Source organism: Vulpes lagopus, chromosome 5, assembly GCF_018345385.1.
Source record: "Vulpes lagopus strain Blue_001 chromosome 5, ASM1834538v1, whole genome shotgun sequence".
Classification (NCBI taxonomy): Eukaryota; Metazoa; Chordata; class Mammalia; order Carnivora; family Canidae; genus Vulpes; species Vulpes lagopus.
This window is the reverse complement of record NC_054828.1, coordinates 47,663,227-47,684,378: the sequence shown is the minus strand read 5'-3', so window position 1 is coordinate 47,684,378 and position 21,152 is coordinate 47,663,227. Positions and strand designations below refer to the sequence as shown.

At 33.4% G+C, this 21,152-nt stretch overlaps 1 protein-coding gene across 7 annotated transcripts in view; it reads left to right on the top strand.

The window, feature by feature from the left end:
- Nucleotides 1-21,152, top strand: part of VPS54 (VPS54 subunit of GARP complex) — a 76,920-nt gene that overhangs the window by 39,800 nt on the left and 15,968 nt on the right. For 6 of the 7 annotated variants that reach the window (XM_041755766.1, XM_041755762.1, XM_041755765.1 and 3 more), the window contains 10 exons: nt 1,439-1,565; nt 2,576-2,683; nt 4,827-4,882; nt 6,281-6,377; nt 9,686-10,026; nt 13,149-13,278; nt 13,913-14,094; nt 14,709-14,821; nt 18,931-18,994; nt 20,177-20,282. In XM_041755766.1, coding sequence (XP_041611700.1) covers nt 1,439-1,565; nt 2,576-2,683; nt 4,827-4,882; nt 6,281-6,377; nt 9,686-10,026; nt 13,149-13,278; nt 13,913-14,094; nt 14,709-14,821; nt 18,931-18,994; nt 20,177-20,282 — 1,324 coding nt within the window. Of the gene's footprint in view, nt 1-1,438; nt 1,566-2,575; nt 2,684-4,826; nt 4,883-6,280; nt 6,378-9,685; nt 10,027-13,148; nt 13,279-13,912; nt 14,095-14,708; nt 14,822-18,930; nt 18,995-20,176; nt 20,283-20,540; nt 20,642-21,152 lie in introns of all 7 variants that reach the window. The other variant, XR_005987894.1, reaches the window with a different exon arrangement.

The window sequence follows — 21,152 nt, the reverse complement described above, 5'->3', positions numbered from 1 at the left end:
TGTATACTTTTGCTAGACACTGCCAATACAAGTTTGTACTAGTGAATATGTTCAAAATTAGATTATTGTGAAATGTTGGTGCCATTTATGAGAATCTTCTTAGTCTTCTAATTAGCTGTAAGAAATATAATTTCATATTGTAAAATTTTCATATTGCAAATTTATACATTATTTCACATCAGATGTTTTCAAATTTATCATTTCTTACCAAATGTTGTTTACATAAAGAACAAGGGATTTAAAGGCCACATGTTTTATTTTATTTATTTATTTATTTATTTATTTATTTATTTATTTATTTATTTATTTTTAGGTCACATGTTTTAAGCTAATTTCTAAAAATATGGTCTCTGGTTGGAGTATATATGTTTTTAAATGTTTTCTATTCAATAATAATTTAAGATGAATTTTAAATTTAGACATTTAAATATACATGTTTTGAAAATGCACCAAAGAATAGAGCTTTAAAAATTTTTTATTATGTATAAACAAATTTCTCATTGGCCTATTTCACTTAATTTTTTAAATACTTTGTACTGACTGTATTACCCATTGTTTTTATGAAGCTATTAGACTGTATGGTAAAGATCCCTTAGTATATGAAGATAGTGATCCTAAGAGCCCCCCTGAACAGGGACTTAATGGGATCATTCTTTTTTTTTTTTTTTTTTTTTTTTAATGGGATCATTCTTGTCCTTTGGATACTGCATGCTTTCTCTAGGGAAAAGCTTCCAAATCCCATTAGTAGTATTTGCCTTTACCACCCTCACAGCTTTGACCATCTGATTAGAGTCCTTCTTACTCCAAGCTTATGTAGGATCTGTAAATATTAGAGAGATTAAAAAGGAACCTTATATTTTATGAGAAAAAGTTCCAAGGATAGACTGTTGCTTAGTATTTTTATATTTCCAGTCTTGTGTCCTAATGACTTTTCAGGGTAATGACCTGAGGGGAATTGCCCAGTAACTCAGACTGTTCATAACAGATTGAATTGAGTCAATCTGTCCCTATAGTCCTTCAGGTATTTAAATCCACCCCAGCAGGGCCATAGTAGGCACTTGTATTTATGGAATATGTGAATGGCTGGGGAGCTGCTGACATTGCTATTCAGTAAATGGTCAATTAGGAAAGGATTTAGAATACCTGAATAGTTTGTCTGTGAGAAACAGCAAAAAAGCAGTCATGAAATTTCTAGAATCATGTTTCCTATAATATAAGTGTGTGGAGGCTAAGCATGTAAAGAAAAAAAGAATTTGGGAGATGATATGAAAGTATCACAGTTATTTTTTTTGTTAAGTTAAAAGACTCCATTTTACTCAAGTATCACATTATTGCACAAATGCTGTCAGCTAGAAAAGTTTTGCCTACCAGTTTTCTTGATTGTGGAATGAATTGGGTTTTTAATGAGTAAATGTTATGTTTTCCTCTTCCTTTGTAGGCATTTGGGATCACAACTTTGTGAATTAGAAAAACTGATAGATAAAATGATGATTGCAGAATTTTCTACTTATTCTCACAGTGACTTAAACAGACCACTGGAAGACGATTGTCAAATTTTAGAAGAGGTATGTGTTTTGTTTTGTTTTGTTATTTTTTTGAGGTATATGTTTTGAACTGTGGATGAAATTGATGTTGCTTAGTGTTAATTCCTAACAGTCTTAGTTTAGAGCACATTCTTCTCAGATTATAGTCAGCAAAATTATCTTAAATTTCAAGCTCAGTCAGACTTCTATGAAGTCCTCTACTAACTGTATGACTTTAGCAAGCACCATAATTGTTCATTATCCTGTGAAGTTAGAGAATAAAGTAATTTTATAGCTTAATTAAAAATTGGATTTAAAATGAGGTCATATATAGCTTACAAACAAAGTTTAAAATCTAGTTATAGGATGAAATAACATATCCATATGTATCCATGTATTGGTGTATGTCTTTTATAAAAGTGATCATTATTATATAGTAACTTATCAGTCATATATAGTCACTGAACCCCTTATAATCATGTTTTATACATATGCATGTGCAAATACATCAAATCCATGCTTCTGTTATCTGCTAACTTTTCAGTGCTGCTTACTGCCAAGAACTAGTAAAGAATCCAGAAGCCCTGATAGCAGCCTAACTAAAGAGATGTTTATATTTGTTAGTAGTTAATCCCCCACAAATAGTCCAGGTCATTTCAGTCTTCTTGACCACTAACTAAAAAGTACGGGGCTCATGGAGTATTTATACATCATCGGGGTTTGAGAAGGATATTTTCTAGCTACTTAATGAACCTAGGCCAAAATGTGCTTATATTGTTTTGCCCCCAAACCAGCTTCATTTGATCCACTACAGTGAATTAAGATTGACCTGTATTAAAACAGTGACTCCAATAATCTGATGACAAGATTGCTATGGAAGGGTTTTAGGGTTTTTTTTTGTTTGTTTTGTTTTTTTAGGCTTCTAGAAAATACCATTTGCAGGATAGGGATCTGAAGATTAAATAATAAAACCCTTGATGTTAAATAGTTCTACTTCTGAGTGAGATTATTTCATATTTAAATTGTGAAATTTTGTACTTTTATTTTAATAGGAAAGGCTTGTATCTCTTGTATTTGGACTTTTAAAACAAAGAAAACTTAATTTTTTAGAAATCTATAGTGAAGAAATGATTATTACAGCAAAGAATATCATTAAACAGGTAATTATACATTTTTATTTGATATATTTTGGTCTAGAATCTTTTAAATAAGTTTATTTTTACATGATCCTAGTGATAATATAGGCAGTTACAATAGTAACATTTTCTCATTTAAAAACTCAAAATATGGAATAGAAGAAAAAAGTCTTACCAGCCAAAAGATTATCACTTTAAGAATATTTCTAAGTGTAAATTGTTACTGATGTTTTTCATTGTTGCTGTCATACTGTATATATGGTTTTGAATTGTGTATATATATATATATATATATATATATATATATGTATAGTTCAGTTAGAATCATAACATAAGCGTTTTTTCATTTCAGCCTTCAGAAACATCATTTTTGATGGTTGTATAAAACTCCATCATTATATTATGCCTTCCTCCATGTTGAATATTTAAGTGGTTTTCAGTTTGGTGTTATAGAACACTGTGACACACATCTTTGGTATAAAGTTTTGTTTGTTTTTCCTTAGTTATGACTGTTTTCTTACAGCTAATTCCTAGAAATTGAATTATTGGTCAGAGTGGAAAGTATTTTTAAATTATTTGATAAAGCTGAATTGCTTTCTAAAAAGATTTTACCAAATACACCCTACCAGCAGTAGGTAAAGATTTATTTCCTCTTATCCTCATCTCTCAAATGATAATTGTAAACTAAAATCTGTGTTTTTTCAGTCTTTCCTCATCTTTGTTTTGCCTTTTTACTCAGATGAATATCATTAATTAAACTTCAGTTTTTCTAAATATGAAAAAGCAATTTTAAATATATCTATTAGGCATAACTGATCATTGTCATTAGGTTGAATGTTTGTTTCTGAGTTTTTAATGTAAATAAAATAAGCAAAAAAGAAATTATAATCACCCCATCTTTTACCTCTTTCAAACATTGACTGAAACACTGTATTTTAAAATTGTTATAACCACTTTCAAAAATTGTTGACAATAGCTACTAGCACTAACTATACACATATATTAAGACTAAACCATTCTTGGGATCCCTGGGTGGCTCAGCAGTTTAATGCTTGCCTTCACATCCAGGGCGTGATCCTGGAGACCTGGGATCAAGTCCCGCATAGGGCTCCTTGCATGGAGCCTGCTCCTCCCTCTGCCTGTGTCTCTGCCCCTCCCCTCCATGAATGAATAAATTAAATCTTAAAAAAAAAAAGACTCAGCAATTTTGCTTCTAGGTATTTACCTAACAGAAGTGCATACATAAGTTCACCAAAGACAGCACCAAATATCATGCATGGTGTTACTATTGGTAATAAAAAACTCAAAAAGCCCAGATTCTTTTGTTTTTTTGAAAAACCCAAATTCTGTCATCAGAAAAGATCAGTAGAATTGTGGTATAGTTATACAATTGAGTACTAATGAGAATGAATAAATCACATGAAGCAGCATGGATGATTATCACATACATAACGTAGCCAAAGAAAATAGATATAAAGGGGTATACATTGTATGATTACACCTTTGTAAAATTCAAACATAGAATTAATCTGTGGTATTAGAAATCAAAGTAATATTATCTTTTGGGAGGAAGTAGTGACTAGGAGGGGAGCAAGAGGAGCTTACTGGCAGTGTTCAATTTCATGAGTTCTCATTACACAAGAGTAAAAAATTATTGAGCTGTGAACATAATTTGTCTAATTTTCTGTATGTAGGTTATACTTCTAAACAATTTTTTAAAAAACTCCTATGTCATAATTCCCAGGATTCTCCTGAGGGCTAAGCATCTTTTAAAAAAAACTGTTGAGTATATTGCAAGAAAACATAACCCCCCAAATGAATTTCTTTTGAAATTTTTATATGGGGTTTATATGGGGTTTTTACCTTGTTCCTAAGAATTATAGTTCTGGGTGTTGTTTGTTTGATGTATGTTTTTTGAATAGTTTTAAATAGTAGGGGATTTAAATTAATACAGTTCAAGCATACCCTGGAATAATTATTCAATAGGCTAAGGGTATAATCCTGCAGTTTTTTATACACCTTGAGGTATATGTAAAAGCCATAAGAGAAATCTAGTAAAATGATCTTATCTTCATAGTCATTGAGGTCATTTTTAATATACAAATGAACCATTTAGTACTTAAAATTTTAAAGACATTAATCAAATTTTTTTTCTTAAATTTTACAGTGTGTGATTAATAAAGTATCACAAATAGAAGAAATTGACACAGATATTGTTATGAAGTAAGTATAAATATTAGGTTGGGGGTTATCAGTCAGGGAAAAGATGACACATTAGAATAATTTAAGGAGGATTTAGTTAAGGAATTATTTACTCAGGTTTGGGTAGAGTGTAGGAAAATCACAAGTGACAGCGCAGGACCTTTAAGGGATAAGGGATGAGAAAAATTAGTAGGATTCAGAAGGAGGACACTTAGTTGAAGAAAAAAAAGAGTAATAGTTGAAGTGATTATCAGTGTGAGGCAATCATCTTAAGATAGCCTCTCAGGGGGATCCCTGGGTGGCGCAGCGGTTTGGCGCCTGCCTTTGGCTCAGGGCGCGATCCTGGAGACCTGGGATCGAATCCCACATCGGGCTCCCGGTGCATGGAGCCTGCTTCTCCCTCTGCCTGTGTCTCTGCCTCTCTCTCTCTCTCTGTGACTCTCGTAAATAAAAAAAAAAAAAAAAAAAGATAGCCTCTCAGGGAGGGAAATGGAGTTACCAGTACCTTTGCTCTTTCCAGTCTTTTTTTAGGGCTCCTCATTGGCCAAGCCCAGCAGGTCAGCCTCTCAGGGTAGAAAGAGGATGGAAAGGACAATGTAGATATGGAGGAGGGAAATTGAAGATAATCCATTTTAGAGGAATAGCAGTATTAAGTTTAAATTATTTAGCTCTGTAATTAAAGCCTAGCTTCTAATTGGCTTTGAGAAATTTGAGTATGTGATTTTGAATTGCCTAACTGTAATTTTTTGTTTTCACCCCTGAAATTCCTATTCGTTCATTTTGAGAAGATAAGTGATAGATTCTATGAATTTCTATTTCATATAGATCCCTAAACTTTATTAACTGGGCCAAGGTATAAATAGCAATATGGATAATTGTGAAACTTCTCCAGGCCAAACTCAAAGAAAAGAATTAAGGAGTTTTAATTTCCACATTGTTATCTAGCGAAAACTCTGTTTCAAATTAGTTGAAGCAACTGTAACAATGCTGGTATCACTAGTAGTTGGAAAAATTAAGTTATTTAGATTCTGTTAAAAGCCCTATGGACATGGAGAGTCAGTTATTTATAATTTTCTTCCCTATGAAATTTTCTCAACTTAAATAGATAAATTCCTATGTCTTAAGTATAGAATCATCTTTTGAGAATAAATTCTAGGGGATCCTTGGGTGGCTCAGCGGTTTGGTGCCTGCTTTCATCCCAGGGCGTGATCCTGGAGTCCCGGGATTGAGTCCCGCCTCAGGCTCCTTGCCTCGAGCCTGGTTGTCCCTCTGCTGTGTCTCTGCCTCTCTCTCTCTCTGTCTCTCTCTCTCTCTGTCTCTCATGAATAAATGAATAAAATCTTAAAAATAAAAATAAAAAATAAATTCTAGCTGCCCAAAGACAGTCATTGTTTTTGTTGGATTTTTTTTTTCCCTTAGGCTTGCAGATCAGATGAGAATGTTGAATTTTCCTCAGTGGTTTGATTTGCTAAAGGATATTTTCTCTAAGTTTACAATTTTCCTACAAAGAGTTAAGGTAAGCCTATGTGATTATCAGTTTGTCCAGAATATCCCTAAAAGTAAGTCTACTTTCTAGATGTATAACATACATACAGAAAAAAATTAGAAAAACACAATTTGTTTTTGTAATTTTTTTTTTTGTTTTTGTTTTTGTAATTTTTTTAAAGAAGCTTGGTTTCAAGTAAGATTTGAAGTGCTTCAGAGTACTTTGATACTCTAATTTTTAATGATTTGTTTTATATTAAAAAATATAATGCTTGCTTTGCATTAAATATTATACAGTAATATTTCCTCTTGTGATTTTGTGATTCTTGCATCTCTCTGGATTATCTAGAGGTACAATATTATAAAACACTCAAAAATCTGTTCCAAATCACTTATTTTTTCTAGAAATAGTTAATGTTGCTATAATGGTATTTTTTTAACATATAGTTCAAATTTAAATTGCTTTACTTATGTCCTTCATTTTAGGTTTTTATTTCCCTTTTTAATCTGAAAGCCAGTCGAGGATTATACATTACATTTAATTATTCTCAGTAGTCAAATCACTTAATTTTAAGCCACTCAGTATAAGGAAAAGAACACATGCAACACAGCATTTTTCAGAAGAAAGGATGTCATAGACTAATACGTTTTGGTTAGAATTACCAACATGACATAGCTGTGTTTTAATAAGACGGTCATTAGGAATTACTGAATGTAACAGGCTGTTTGTGAAATTTAACATTCTTTGGATTATCAGATGGCAGTATTGTGTTACATGTGTTAGTTAACATCCCTATCTCTTTTTTTTTTTTTCCCTATCATCTTTTAAGTATCCTGTTAAATGGTCTGGGGGACTTTGGTACTTATCTGTGACATGACTTTTCCTTATCAATATTGGAGTGATGTTAAGTCATGTATATCTGAGTGGGAAAGTTTTTTGAAAATGTGATTCAGTTAATTTAGACTTCTGCCAAAATGTGGACCCCACCTATTGAGAGTGATAGAGAACAAAACTGTATCTGTGGATTGCTCAAACACTAGGCCATGTGTTCACTTTTTCTTATATCCCCACCATGACTGTATCACATACTCTTCTGTTATTGCATGTCTGTGATGTATAGAACTCTTACACTGCAAATTATAGAATTGGCTAACATTTTGCCAGTAATTTTTAAATTTAAATATGATTAACATGCAGTATTATATTAGTTCCAGGTGTACATTATAATGATTCAACAATTCTATACATTACTCAGTGTTCACCATGATAAGTGTACCCTTAATCCCCCTCACCTTTTTCACCCACCCCCTACCCACCTTCCCTCTGGCAACCACCAGTTCTCTATATTTGAGAGTCTGGTTTTTTGTCTCTTTTGTTCTTTGTTTTGTTTTTTATATTTCATATATGAGTGAAATCATATGATATTTGCCTTTCTCTGACTGACTTCACTTAGCATTTTGCCCTCTAGATTCATCCATGTTGTTGCAAATGGCAAGATTTCAATCTTTTATGGTTGACTAATATCCGTGTGTGTGCGCACGTGTGCGCTACATCTGCTTTATCCCATTCGTTTATAGATGGTACTTCTATTGCTTCGTATCTTTTGCCAGTAATTTTTTAAATAGCTATTTCACTTTTAGGTTTTGTATCAGTTAAATTAAGCCGAATTTTTATTGATATATGTAGAGTATGGGAACAGTGATTTGTGATAGTTGTCATTTCTCATTTTCACATTTAGACCCCATAAGCTAATACTTCTGTAAAACATCTCTGAAGATGATATATAATCTATAAATATGGTACTTTTTTCTTTGAAAAAAGTTTGTGATTCTGTAAGGGTATGATTTCAATGAAAAGTAGTGTTAATTGCAGGCTGTTCATTTTTAATTGAGAATTTTTAAATAATTACAAATTGGAAAGAACCCAGATGTCTAACAGTAGAGGAATGGTAAATTGTGCTTGATATATTCATTACTATGGACTATCATGCAGCTGAGGATTTTCAATGTTGTAAAAAAAAATGTGTATATTATAACATTAAGTAAAAAGGCAAAATATAGACCTATTTACATAGTATGAGCTCAGCTATTTTAAAAAGATTTATCTTTTTATCTTTGTGTAACAAAGAGTTTGTCTTTTTGGTAGTTATCTTTTGACAGTATAATTTAAATTTATCATTCTTTTTTTGTTTATTTTTCTTAAATTTTCCACAAAGGGATATATAACTTTTGTGATCAGGAAAGGTGGTTTTGCGGGCACCTGAGTGGCACAGTTGGTTGAGTGTCTGACTTTTGGTTTTGGCTCAGGTCATGATCTTGGGGTTGTGGGATTGAGCCCTGCATCAGGCTCCATGCTCACTGTGGAGTCTGCTTGGGATTTTCTCTCTCTCTCTCTCTCTCTCTCCCCCCCTTCCTTCCCCCATACACTCTCTCCACCCTTCCCCCATACACTCTCTCCCTCTCTTCTCAAATAAATAAATCTTTAAAAAAGAGAGAGAAAGAAAAGATTGTTTATAAGTGTTTACTATATTACAAGAACAAACTATTTGAAGTTGTTATTTAATCTACCAGTATACAATGGTTCCAATATCTCCATATTCTAACACCTGTTTTTTTTTTTTTTATAATATCACCCTAATGGGTGTGAGGTGGTCTCTCATTTTAGTTTTGATTTGCATCTTCTTTACTGTTAAAGAATGCATTTATTTATTTGTGAGATACACCAAGAGAGAGGTAGAGACATAGGCAGAGGGAGAAGCAGGCTTTCTGTAGGAAACCTGCTGCAGGACTATATCCCAGGACCCCAGGGTCATGCACCAAGCCAAAGGCAGAGCTCAGCCAGTGAGCCACCAGGAATCCCTAATTTGCATTTTTCTAATGATTAGTGCTGTTAAACATCTTTTTATGTGCTAATCTGCCATTTGCATGTCTTCTTTGGAGAAATATTTTTTTTTTTTGCCTATTTTTTAATCAGATTTTTTTGTTAAGTTGTAAGAGTTCTTTATATATTCTGGCTATTTAACTCTATACCAGATATATGATAGGCAAGTTCTGTTTTGTTTAGTGTAAGCTATTTAAACTATTTAATATGTATGCAATATATTTTAGGGAAATTTCAACTTACAAAATCACTTAAAATACAGAATTCTATTACTAAGCTTTCTCTTGTTTTTCACAGTTACCTTTACTGTGTGATAAAAAATTGGTAGAAATTCTAATATGCATAACATTGGTGCTCATTTATAAGATATTCAAAAGTAAATATGCAGAATGCACTTTTGGGAACTTTAGATATGTGTTATTTTAAATCCTTTAAAAATGTATCCTGTTTTCTTATAGGCAACGTTAAATATCATTCACAGTGTTGTTCTCTCAGTTCTCGACAAAAACCGAAGGACCAGAGAATTGGAGGAGATTTCACAACAGAAGAATGTTACAAAAGACAATTCACTGGACACAGAGGTTGCTTATTTAATCCATGAAGGCATGTTTATAAGTGATGCATTCAATGAGAGTGAATTAACACCTATAGCAATTGATACTACCTCTCAAAGAAATGCATCTCCAAATAGTGAGCCCTGCAGCAGTGATTCGGTATCCGAACCAGAATGTACTACTGATTCTTCATCCAGCAAAGAGCAGACATCATCATCTGCTACGCCAGGAGGTGTGGATATTATGTGAGTATAGTGACTGCTGCGAACTTTACATGACTTTGAGTCATCTTATTAATGGTTTCCACAAGACAGGTTATTGAAAGAACCATATGAACTTCAGTATTGGAATTTAATTTAACAAAAATAAATTAACTTTATGAAACAGATATCTTTTTGAAAATGTATGGAATGTAAAGAGGTGAGCACTGGAAGTAATTGAGAACTGCAGAATTTTAAGGCTGGAAAGGAACCATTTAATTAAATGCCTTATTTCAGAGAGTTTAGTCCACTTATTTAAAGTTACTAGTGGTGGAACTTGTCTTGGAAATCAGATAAGCATTACCTTGTTTATTTTTCTTTCTTCTACTATGATACCTTTGTATTTTGTGTATAGTGAAGATCTGTTCGATTGACCATTTTTTTGTCAAAGATGTGAATTTGCAAGTGGATCACACCATCTTTTCAAACATGACTTTTTAAAACTTATTTTGAAATAATTTCAAATTTACAGAAAAGTTGCTGGAGTTGTACAAAAGAAGTCATATATCCTTTACCTTGATTTCTCATTTCTTAACAGTTTACTGCATTGCCTTCTCTCTCCCTTCCTCTTTCTTGCTCCCTTCTCTTCTTGTCTCTCATGTTAATACTTTCTTCTGAATCATTTGGCAAAAGATTGCAGACATGATGTCCCATTATCTCCATATTCTTCAGTGTATATTTCCTAAAATAGAAGAATACTTTCTTAAATAACTACCATATGCCAATTAGAATCAAGAAAACATTGATACATTATTACCATCTAACCAAATTTAAAATTCACCTGTTGTACCAATAATCTTTTGTATAGAGCAAAGAAAAACAAAGCTAATAAAATCTTTCAGTTCCAAGAACACAGTTTGGATTTAGTTATTAAGAATAACAAGAATTTGGTATGTACTTTTTTTCATTTTTATAGAAGTCAGCTTATGTCCCAGGAGCTTATAAAGGTTACAGTTATAGCATAAAGTCAGCTATCATACTCCTATCCCCACCAAAAAGAAAACCCTGAACTACATATTAATACAAATATTTTTTCTCTGTTCAGGCTAATATTTCACATTTATTGGTTAGGGTGCAGTCTGAAACTATTACAAGAGGTGTAAAAACCTCTGTAGCATAGAATTAGTTTCTTTGATACAACAGTTCAGAGGTAAGAGATCCACAATCACGAAGGCAGCTCTGCCATCCTCGTTTTGTAGCTTCCATCTGTTTCTAAAGAGGCAGCTTCAGCTTTTATAATCAAATCTGTATTCCTAACAATAGGATGGAGAGGAGAAAGAGCTGGTACCTGCCTTTTTTGTTTTAACTTTTTAATTGGAGCATAATGCACATATAGGCCAATACATCAGTTATCCGTTTTCACCTCAAATACCACAAAGTGTACACTGGTGTAATCATCATCCAAGTTAAGAAATGGAACATCACCAGCTCTCTAGAAACCCCTCTTGTGACTACGTTTTTACTCTTTACCAAAGGAATCCATGAAAAATGGTTCTTTTTTCTTGCCTTTAAACTTTATATAAATGGAACCATAAATGAAATCATATTCTTTTATCTCAAATCTCTTTCACTCAGCATTATTATGTTTGTGATGTTCTTCTAAGTTTTTGCAGATAACAGTAATTTATTTTAATTTGTGTGCAGAATATTTTACTTTCTGACTATACCACAATGTATTTATCCTACCATAAATTAAATTTGAGTTATTTCCATTTTGATTGTTGTGAACATTCTTCTAAGTGTCTTTGGTGCACATGTTATAAGCATTTCTGTTGAATATTCTATGAATAAGGTATGTGAATGGTCAATTTGCAATCCCATCAGCAATGTGAAAGAGTTCCTGTCACTACACATCTTCATTTAGTCTTGATACTGTCAGTCTTTCACATGTTTGCCATTCTGGCGGATATGTTGCAGGTATATTAGTCTTAATTTTTATTTTTCTGATGATTGGTAAGAGATCGTTTTTCATATATTCATTGGCTGTTTGGATGTCCTCTTCTGTGAAGAACCAATTCAAGTTCTTTGCCCACTTCCCTATTGGTTTCTCTTTTACCTATTGATTTATGGGAGTTTTTTATGTAGTCTCAACACAATCATTTTGTTGGTTGTCCAGATTATAAGAATCTTCTAGTCTTATTGGGGTCTTTGATGAACAAAAGTTCATCAGTAGTTTTAATGTAATCCTGTGATTCACTCTTTTCCTTTGTGGTTTTTGCTTTTTTTTTTCTTTGTCTTATTTTTTTTTTTTTTAAAGATTTTATTTATTTATTCACAAGAAACACACACAGAGAGAGAAAGAGGCAAAGACACAGGCAGAGGGAGAAGCAGGCTCCATGCAGGGAGCCTGACTTGACGTGGACTCCATCCCGGGTCTCCAGGATCATGCCCTGGGCTGAAGGCGGCGCTAAACTGCTGAGCCACCCGGACTGCCCTTCTTTGTCTTATTTAAGAAATCTTTCCAAACTATCCTAAGGCCCTGATCATATTCTCTTATGTTATCTTCTAGAAGCTTTGTTGCCACCCTCATCACATTTAGATGTACAATCCATCTGGAATTTATTTTTGTGTATAGTAATATGAGTCTTTTTTCTGTTTTCCCATATGTTTATCTTTCTGAACTCATATTTATGACTTCCACATAAAGAGTCCAGTGCTATTTTGATACCAGCTCCCACAGAACTGTTCCTTAAGGACAGCCACCTATTGTGTCCCCTCATGTACCTAGCACTTAAACACAATAAATGTTCAGGAACTATTAGTTCAGTTGAACTGAATATTAACAATCATTCATAATTCTAGGTATAAAAAAAAAAGAGTGCCTGTTTGTCATGAACTAACATCTCTCCTTCCTCCTTCCAGTGTGTCATCCTGGGCACCCATGCATAGATGGAGAAAATTATTTTTGTATAATATTAGGGTAAAATATTTGTATTATCTGAGCTTGTTTAAGTGATGTTTCACCACACACACAAAAAGCATTTGATATATCACAGAATTTTTTATCAGATGTGAATTTACAACTCTTTGGTTTTTATTGGTATGCTACCCATCGAGAACAATATACTCACAATTTTCCGTGACTTAATCTCTTTCGTCATTTTCAGGGTCAATGAAGACATGAAATTAACTGATTTAGAGCTAGAAAAACTGGCAAATAATATCCAGGAATTATTGTATAGTGCCTCAGATATATGCCATGATCGAGCTGTTAAATTTCTCATGTCAAGAGCAAAGGTTAGTTCTTTGATGAAGTTTTAGATATTTTATGCAAAGTATAATTATTTTGAAGATCTAGCATCATATCCTTGCTTGTGTCCCTATGTTGCCTATAATGCATATTATATTTTTAATATTTAATAAGGTTAATGATACTGGTGTGGCCTATTAGGAAGATGTTGAAATGTAAAATAATTCAAATAAAAGAAATAAGAAAATTTATTATTCTTTAAAAAAAGATGATTGAAAGACTAATTTTTAAATTTAATGCCTTAATTAATTTGAAGTTAATATGCTATTTTATATATGTACATATTACATATATGTGTGTATAGCCACTATATTAATGAAAATGGTTGAAATCCAATATTGTGAACATTTTATAGCATGACTTGAATTTATTTGAGCTACTATATTATAAAGAGATCAGTGTAAAATTTAGGCATTTTAAGCTTTTTATGTTCAATTTCTGGAACTGAAGTATTGAGAAACTTCATTAAAAATGATTTTAAGGTAATGTTTATGCATTAATATATATTATTAAAATAATATAAATTAACATATGTTAAACTAAATTGGTTTTATAGCTTATTCTTATTTGGTGTTATACCTAACTCTCTGTCATGATTTTTGTGTTATCTTTAAAATTTAGGATGGTTTTCTTGAGAAGCTAAATTCCACGGAATTCATAACACTTTCTAGATTAATGGAAACATTCATTTTAGATACTGAACAGATCTGTGGAAGAAAAAGTATGTCATTACTTGGAGCACTTCAGAGCCAAGCTAATAAATTTGTAAACAGATTTCATGAAGAGAGAAAAACTAAGCTCAGGTATCATTACCGTGTTCATTCTGTTCAGTTTTTTCCCTTTTCTTTACAAAACATGATTTATATTTAATTGATTGGCTAACCAGATCCCTGAAAAACTTTTTTCTTTTTCATTAAAGGCAGATTGTGGAATTAAAATCATATTTCTTGGCTTTTCAAAGTGGAATTAGAATGTTTATTTTCAAAAAAAAAAAAAGAATGTTTATTTTCATTAAAGTACTAATCAGAAAAATCCTCAATAGATTGACTTTTCCTACTCAGTGGGAACTTAATTATGTTTCACGATTCTTTTTGGTTAGACTAAGAAATATAAAAAGAAATATTTTCTGAAAGTACTCATATTGAATGATTATGAAATTATGAATTATTTCAATTTATTAAGGTAACATTTATTTTAGAAATCTTAGTACTATTAACAGCTAATGGCCATTACTGTGTAAAATGTAAATATGAGGTCTACTTGAATTTAACTAAGATACATGTAGTGTCTTTATTATTACTAAAAGATATGACAATAAAAAGTCATATGTACTCAGCTTTTTCTTTTCTTTTCAATCAAAGAAGATGGTATTGAAATATTGTTAAAGTTTATCTTCTTTTTTTCCTCTTTTGAATAGCCTCCTCTTAGACAATGAGCGCTGGAAGCAAGCTGATGTTCCTGCAGAATTTCAGGATCTTGTTGATTCTATATCAGGTGGAAAGATTGCTTTACCTGAAAAAAAGTTAGGGGGTATGTGTATTCTTTCACACACTCTTTTCTGATTTTATACTGTTTATTCATTTTATAGGAATGCTTAACATTTCTTGAATTGACAGTGCTTCTTGAAAAGCCTAGAACTAATAATGCTAGCTTAGTAAGTAATTGACTGGAATTGTTATCTGTGGCAATTTGTAATAATAATTTCAGATATGTATTGAATGTTAACTATATGCCAGACACTGGGCCAAGTGCTTTTACATGCATTATTCCAGTTTATGAGCACAACAACTTATGATGAAAATGTTATTGTTAACCTTGTTTAACAATGAGGAGGTTTAAGGCTTCCAGGGATTAAGGAATTTTGTACAAATGATGAGCTGAGATTTGAAACCAGCTTTATATAATTTAATGGCTATGCTCACTGTACCATGTTTAAAGACATGAACACTAGTAAGCTTCTACTATGTGTCAAATATTAAGACAGAGATAACAGTTATAATCCTCCTTTATTTTATTTTTTTTTAAATATTATTTATTTATTTGTTTATTCAGAGAGAGAGAGAGAGGCAGAGACACAGGCAGAGGAAGAAGCAGGCTCCATGCAGGGAACCTGATGTGGGACTCAATCCCAGGCCTCCAGGATCACACCCCGGGCTGCAGGCGGCACTAAACCACTGCACCACCGGGGCTGCCCTATAATACTCCTTTAAAAGGGCTAAACCTAATGGAAAAAAATGTGAATTAGCAACCATAAGTAATGCAGTAGTGATATAATAGAGAAAACCAAAATGTAAAGAACTGTAGAAAAAGAAAACTATGAAGGAGACTCAGAAGGAAGGGCCAGAGAGATGGGAGGAAATCCAGAAGAATAAAGAAATAAAAAATTAGTTTCAAGAAAAGAATTGTCATTGGTATCAAATGACTGTTGGGTTTCATATGAAAGAAATATAATGACTGAAAGATACTTTTGTATGCCAATTAAAGTGGAGTTGTCAGGTAATAATAATGTAAGCTTATGTACAATTTACCCTGTAATACCAGATTTGAAATTATAAGATTGTCCAATAGTTTTTTGAAAGTTTTGTATTTGGGACGCGTGGGTGGCTCAGTGGTTGAGCGTCTGCCTTTGGCCCAGGGCATGATCTTGGAGTCCTGGGATCAAGTCCCACATCGGGCTCCCTGCGTGGAGTCTGCTTCTCCTTCTGCCTATGTCTCTGCCCCCCCGCCCCCTCTCTCTCTGTGTCTCTCATGAATAAATAAATAAAATCTTAAAAAAAAGTTTTGTATTCTAAAAAATAAAAAATATAAATTAAATTTTTTGATTTTAAGTAGACCCCATGCCCATCCATGGGACTTGAATTCATGATCAAGAGGTGCATGCTCTGACTGAGGCAACCAGTCAATTATCAGATATTTTCAATGGAGTATGTAGATGCACTTAATAAAAGTTTAATATTTTTACATAGAAATATTTTTTTTTAATATTTATTTATTTATTTATGATAGTCACACAGAGAGAGAGAGAGAGAGGCAGAGACACAGGCAGAGGGAGGAGCAGGCTCCATGCACCAGGAGCCTGACGTGGGATTCGATCCCGGGTCTCCAGGATCGCGCCCTGGGCCAAAGGCAGGCGCCAAACCGCTGCGCCACCCAGGGATCCCACATAGAAATATTTTTAAATTGTGTATATCAACATTTGCACAAAATGCGCCTGTACTACAAGAGAAAGACTGAGTGAAAGACAAATAGTGACCACTAGTTTGACATGTAGGAGATCATTTGCAGTTTTAATAATTCAGTAGAGTGACAGAGTCAGTTGGTAGTTGAGTACTGAGTAACTTGGAAGGTGAGGACTGGCAAACAAATCTAGCCTCCTTTTTTGACAAGTTTGGTTGTGAAGGGAAAGTGAGTGGTGAAGTAGCATTAGAGACCTAAGAGAATAATTAGGTAATTACTTTAATCTACTCAGGGAATTGAGAGAAACTGAATTATATTTTTATGTTTAACAGAAAGAGGAAGAAGAATAAACAGAAGAGTGGCATGTACTGAGTGTGAGGCAGGGCTCCTGGAATTAAATCTAGGGTTGAGGTGAAAGGCTATCTCTTCTAACCCTGTGACGAGAGGTGGGATTAAGAACAGGTGTAAAGTAGAGTAATTCATACAGGACAGAGGGAAGAATTGAATGAATTAAGTAGATTTCTTTGCCTCATGATTATTGTTTAGTAGGTGACAGTGTTGGATTGTGGTCACAGTCTTTTAACTGATCACATGATAGCAAAGCAAAAGTATTCAAGTGGCAAAGATTGAAGGAAAAAATAAAATACTGATTATTTTATATCACAAGTATAAAATTATAAGATTTATCTCTCATTTACTCTTTCAGGCTGTATTTGATGACTTCTCACTTTGTGAGGTGCTGTGCTAGATGACTATGACATGTTTTCTCTCCCTGAATATCTCAAAGTGTTACAATTCACTCTCATGCAAACATAATAATTTTTTAATTAAAATGAGAGAGTGATTAAGTTAACTGTGGGGTTTGTGTGTGTGTGTGTGTGTGTTTCTTTTTTTTTTTTTTTTTAAATTTTTTATTTATTTACGATAGTCACAGAGAGAGAGAGAGGCAGAGACACAGGCAGAGGGAGAAGCAGGCTCCATGCACCGGGAGCCCGACGTGGGATTCGATCCCAGGTCTCCGGGATCGTGCCCTGGGCCAAAGGCAGGCGCCAAACCGTTGCGCCACCCAGGGATCCCTGTGTGTGTGTTTCAAAGTGAACTGTTTATTTTTACTTTCTCTTTGGAGGATATTGACAATAAGAGGTTTCTTTTATATACCTTACTTCTGTCCCAGTTTTTTCTCCCCCTCTGAGCAAGAAGAAAGTACATGCTATTAGAAGTCCATTAACATTTTACTAGTTTTTACCAGTTAAAGGATCCTTGGTTATTATTCATTCATCCACCATCCATTAATGAGTTACTAGCTGCTTGGTTAGGCATGGGGAAATGCAATTTAATGGATAGCAATTAATATTTAATTGAATGCTTACTTGATGCTACACAGTTTGTTCTAAATACTTTACATTGTTATCTCATTTATAGATCCATGAACTTGATACTGTTATATTCCCATTTGACAAATATGGAAACTGAGGCACAAAGGGATTAGGCAATTTGCCTAAGGTTACAGAGCTAGGAAATGGTAGAGCTGGGCTCCAAATTCAGGCAGACTGACTTTAGGACCCTTTCTCTACATTATTGTGCTCTGCCGATTCTCTGCAATGTGGAGAATTGATTAAGACACTATCCCTGTCCTCAAAAATTTAATCCGACATACAGAATGAATTGTAGTTAGAAATTGTATCACTGAATTTCTTTCCTTTAAAGAAATAAGGAAGGTAGATATTTAATGCCAAGTCAAAGGGACTTGAAGCTGAGGGAAGCATGATGACTCGCTCATGATAATCTAATTGATTTGGCTGATTCAGGACAGTAATCCAGTCTCCTGTTCTTTTTACCTCAACATGCTGAATTTTGTTTTATAATAAGAAAAACCACATGCTGAAAATACAGTAATTTCTGTAGTAAAATTGAAAATTGAATATATATTATATATAAATTAAAGATATACTCTTTCCATTGAATATAGGAATTAGCTTGTATTCTAAGAATTATAATAAAGATAACCAGTTGAAGTTCTAGTTCTGCCTTTTCAAACTAATATTTTTTTCCTTACCACTTACTGATCACCTACCATGTGCCAGACCTAGGATAGGCGGTTTGTAGTCCTGAATTCTGTTGTTAACAATAGAATGATAAATACTGTTATCCATGTTTAATGGACACAGATGTTGAGACTCAAAGAAGTTAGCTAATTGACACAGGTCATGCATCCAGTAACCAGCAGTACTGGAACTCAAATCCAAATTTCTCTGATTCCAAACTTAATATATTTTATTGTGCCAAATTGCTTCTCAAGAAGTCAACATTTGTTTTCAGAAATAAGATAGTTTTAGGCCCTACTAGGCCCTAAATTGGGCCCTAAAATCTTTTGTAGTTTTTTCCTAGTTTAAATTTTTTCCTCTAGTAATTTCTTTCATCTTGTTCCTATGTCTCTCATGGTTATTTGCTTAACTCTCTAGCTACAGAAGAAAGGAAACCAGCTGAAGTTCTCATTGTTGAGGGACAACAGTATGCTGTCGTTGGGTGAGTGACACATTTTTCTTTATTATTAAGTCAGTTATTTTAAAACATAAGTCTTCTAATTCCCCTTGATGTGAATTGGAAATTTTAGATTAACGATTTCAAATCTTAAAAACAATTATGACTTCTCTCCTAAACTATCCTTTATCTTGTTATTCTTGCTTGATGGAAGTGGTACCCCTCTGGCTCTTCAGACAAAAAGACCACTCCCCCAAAAATTTGGCTCCCTAGCTAAGGGGAGAATACTTTATCTTCTAAGAGAATATTAAAAAAGATAAACAGTGGACCCCTGCCCAGTAGAGCAGACACTAGAAATATGCGTGGAGAGTAATACATGGTCTGACAATTTAGCTGTGATAAGGGCTAGGCACTTTCTTGAATCATTACTTTCTAATATCCTTCAGACCTTTTTTTCTTCAGACTTTTTTTTTTCTTCAGACTTTTATAAAACTATTTTACGTGGATCACTCATTTCTGAGCATCTCATTGAACTTGGAGGTCCCATAATGGCTCTATTCACCTTAACCTCAATCTTATTTAACCTCCCAGTAGTGTCCCTTTTCAGTTTATGACATGTTCAGGTAACTTTCTCATGTTAGGAAAACCTTTTGTGACTTACCAGTAACTGTTTAGGAGATACCATTGTTCTTTGAAGCCACAGTTTCTCTTTCATCTCACCAAGAAAATCAAGACTAGGTTCCCATTGTTAATTCAGCAGTTCATGATTGAGCACCTACTATATAACCAGCAACACTGGGTAGGCTTTTTGTCAGTGTTTCTGAAATGCCAAGGAATGGGATACTTGCTCTCTCATATATTTTTTTTGAGGGAGGTGGGCAAAGGGAGAGGGAGATAGAGAATCCCAAGCAGGCTCCATGCCCCAGGATACCCCAGGATGTCTTATTGAAGAGACTTACTTATTAGGAATGCCACACAGAGAGTGATGTGCCAATGCATAAAACTTAAGGTACTCATTCTACCTGTAATTGCATGACCCTGAAAATGAGTGCCCTTAATTTTGCACCCTAGGAATCTATTTTGCCTCACCTTAGTCCCTACTCTGCTGCATTTATAGGTAAAACACATAATTTCATAGTTATCAAGATCAGTATTGACTTTTATGTGTTGAATCATTTTAACTTTCTTGTTTTGAGTGCTTATTGGGTCATCTTTCTTTTCTTACAGAACTGTATTGCTCTTGATAAGAATTATCCTTGAATATTGCCAGTGTGTGGACAATATCCCATCTGTTACTACTGACATGCTTACACGTCTGTCAGATTTATTGAAGGTGTGTATGATTTCACTCTGTGATGGAAAAATAGTTGGAAGAAGTAACTCATTAGAGTATGACTAACCTTCAAACTAAGACGTTTCAGGGTTAAGTTATCTTTAAGACATTAATTTTGTGACATTTGATTGTGGTTGCATCACAACATGTTACTGGAAGAAGGCCGTCTGCTTCCTTCTCACTTCACTTTTAGTGATTCCTCATTATACCCATAGAGTTGTTAATGACATTGGAGACAGGAGATGATTTGTTCGTTAGGTGCTGAACATGACTGAGGCCACTTAGGTCAAAAAACCTGGACTGGTTTCAAATGTGCATGGAAGGAATTCACTGAACTTTACAAAATTCATCTCACTAAGGTTAGAGATTTTTCTTAAATCATTCTTTCAGAACCATTGATATAAAATGAAAATGTGGTGATAATCTTATTCAGCCATTTCATTTTAACAGATATTTTTAACTGCTAGCATAAAGAAAAGGCTTTTTTTAAATGTCTAATCAATTAATTCTGCCCCCAAATTGAGTTGTCATATTTTAGTCCAGAAAGATTTTGTTACCCTTTTGAAAAATAAGACTCTCCAATAAGAATGACTTAACATATAGTGTGCTGTTTTAGTGAAACTGAACTAGTTTATGAATGCAATTGTTTTTTAGAATTCCACTTTTTTCCTACCAGACAATAAATATCATTTAGGAACACCCCTCCCCCTTTTTTTTGTCATTACATAAATAGATCCTAATTGCTTCTACTAGAAAATTCATTTGGTCCTTGAATGAGAGAAAAGAGGAATGTATTTTTAGAACTGTAAACACAACGCCAGCATATATAGAACAGTTTTTAATAAATTGTTGGGCTTTTTTTTTTCTCCT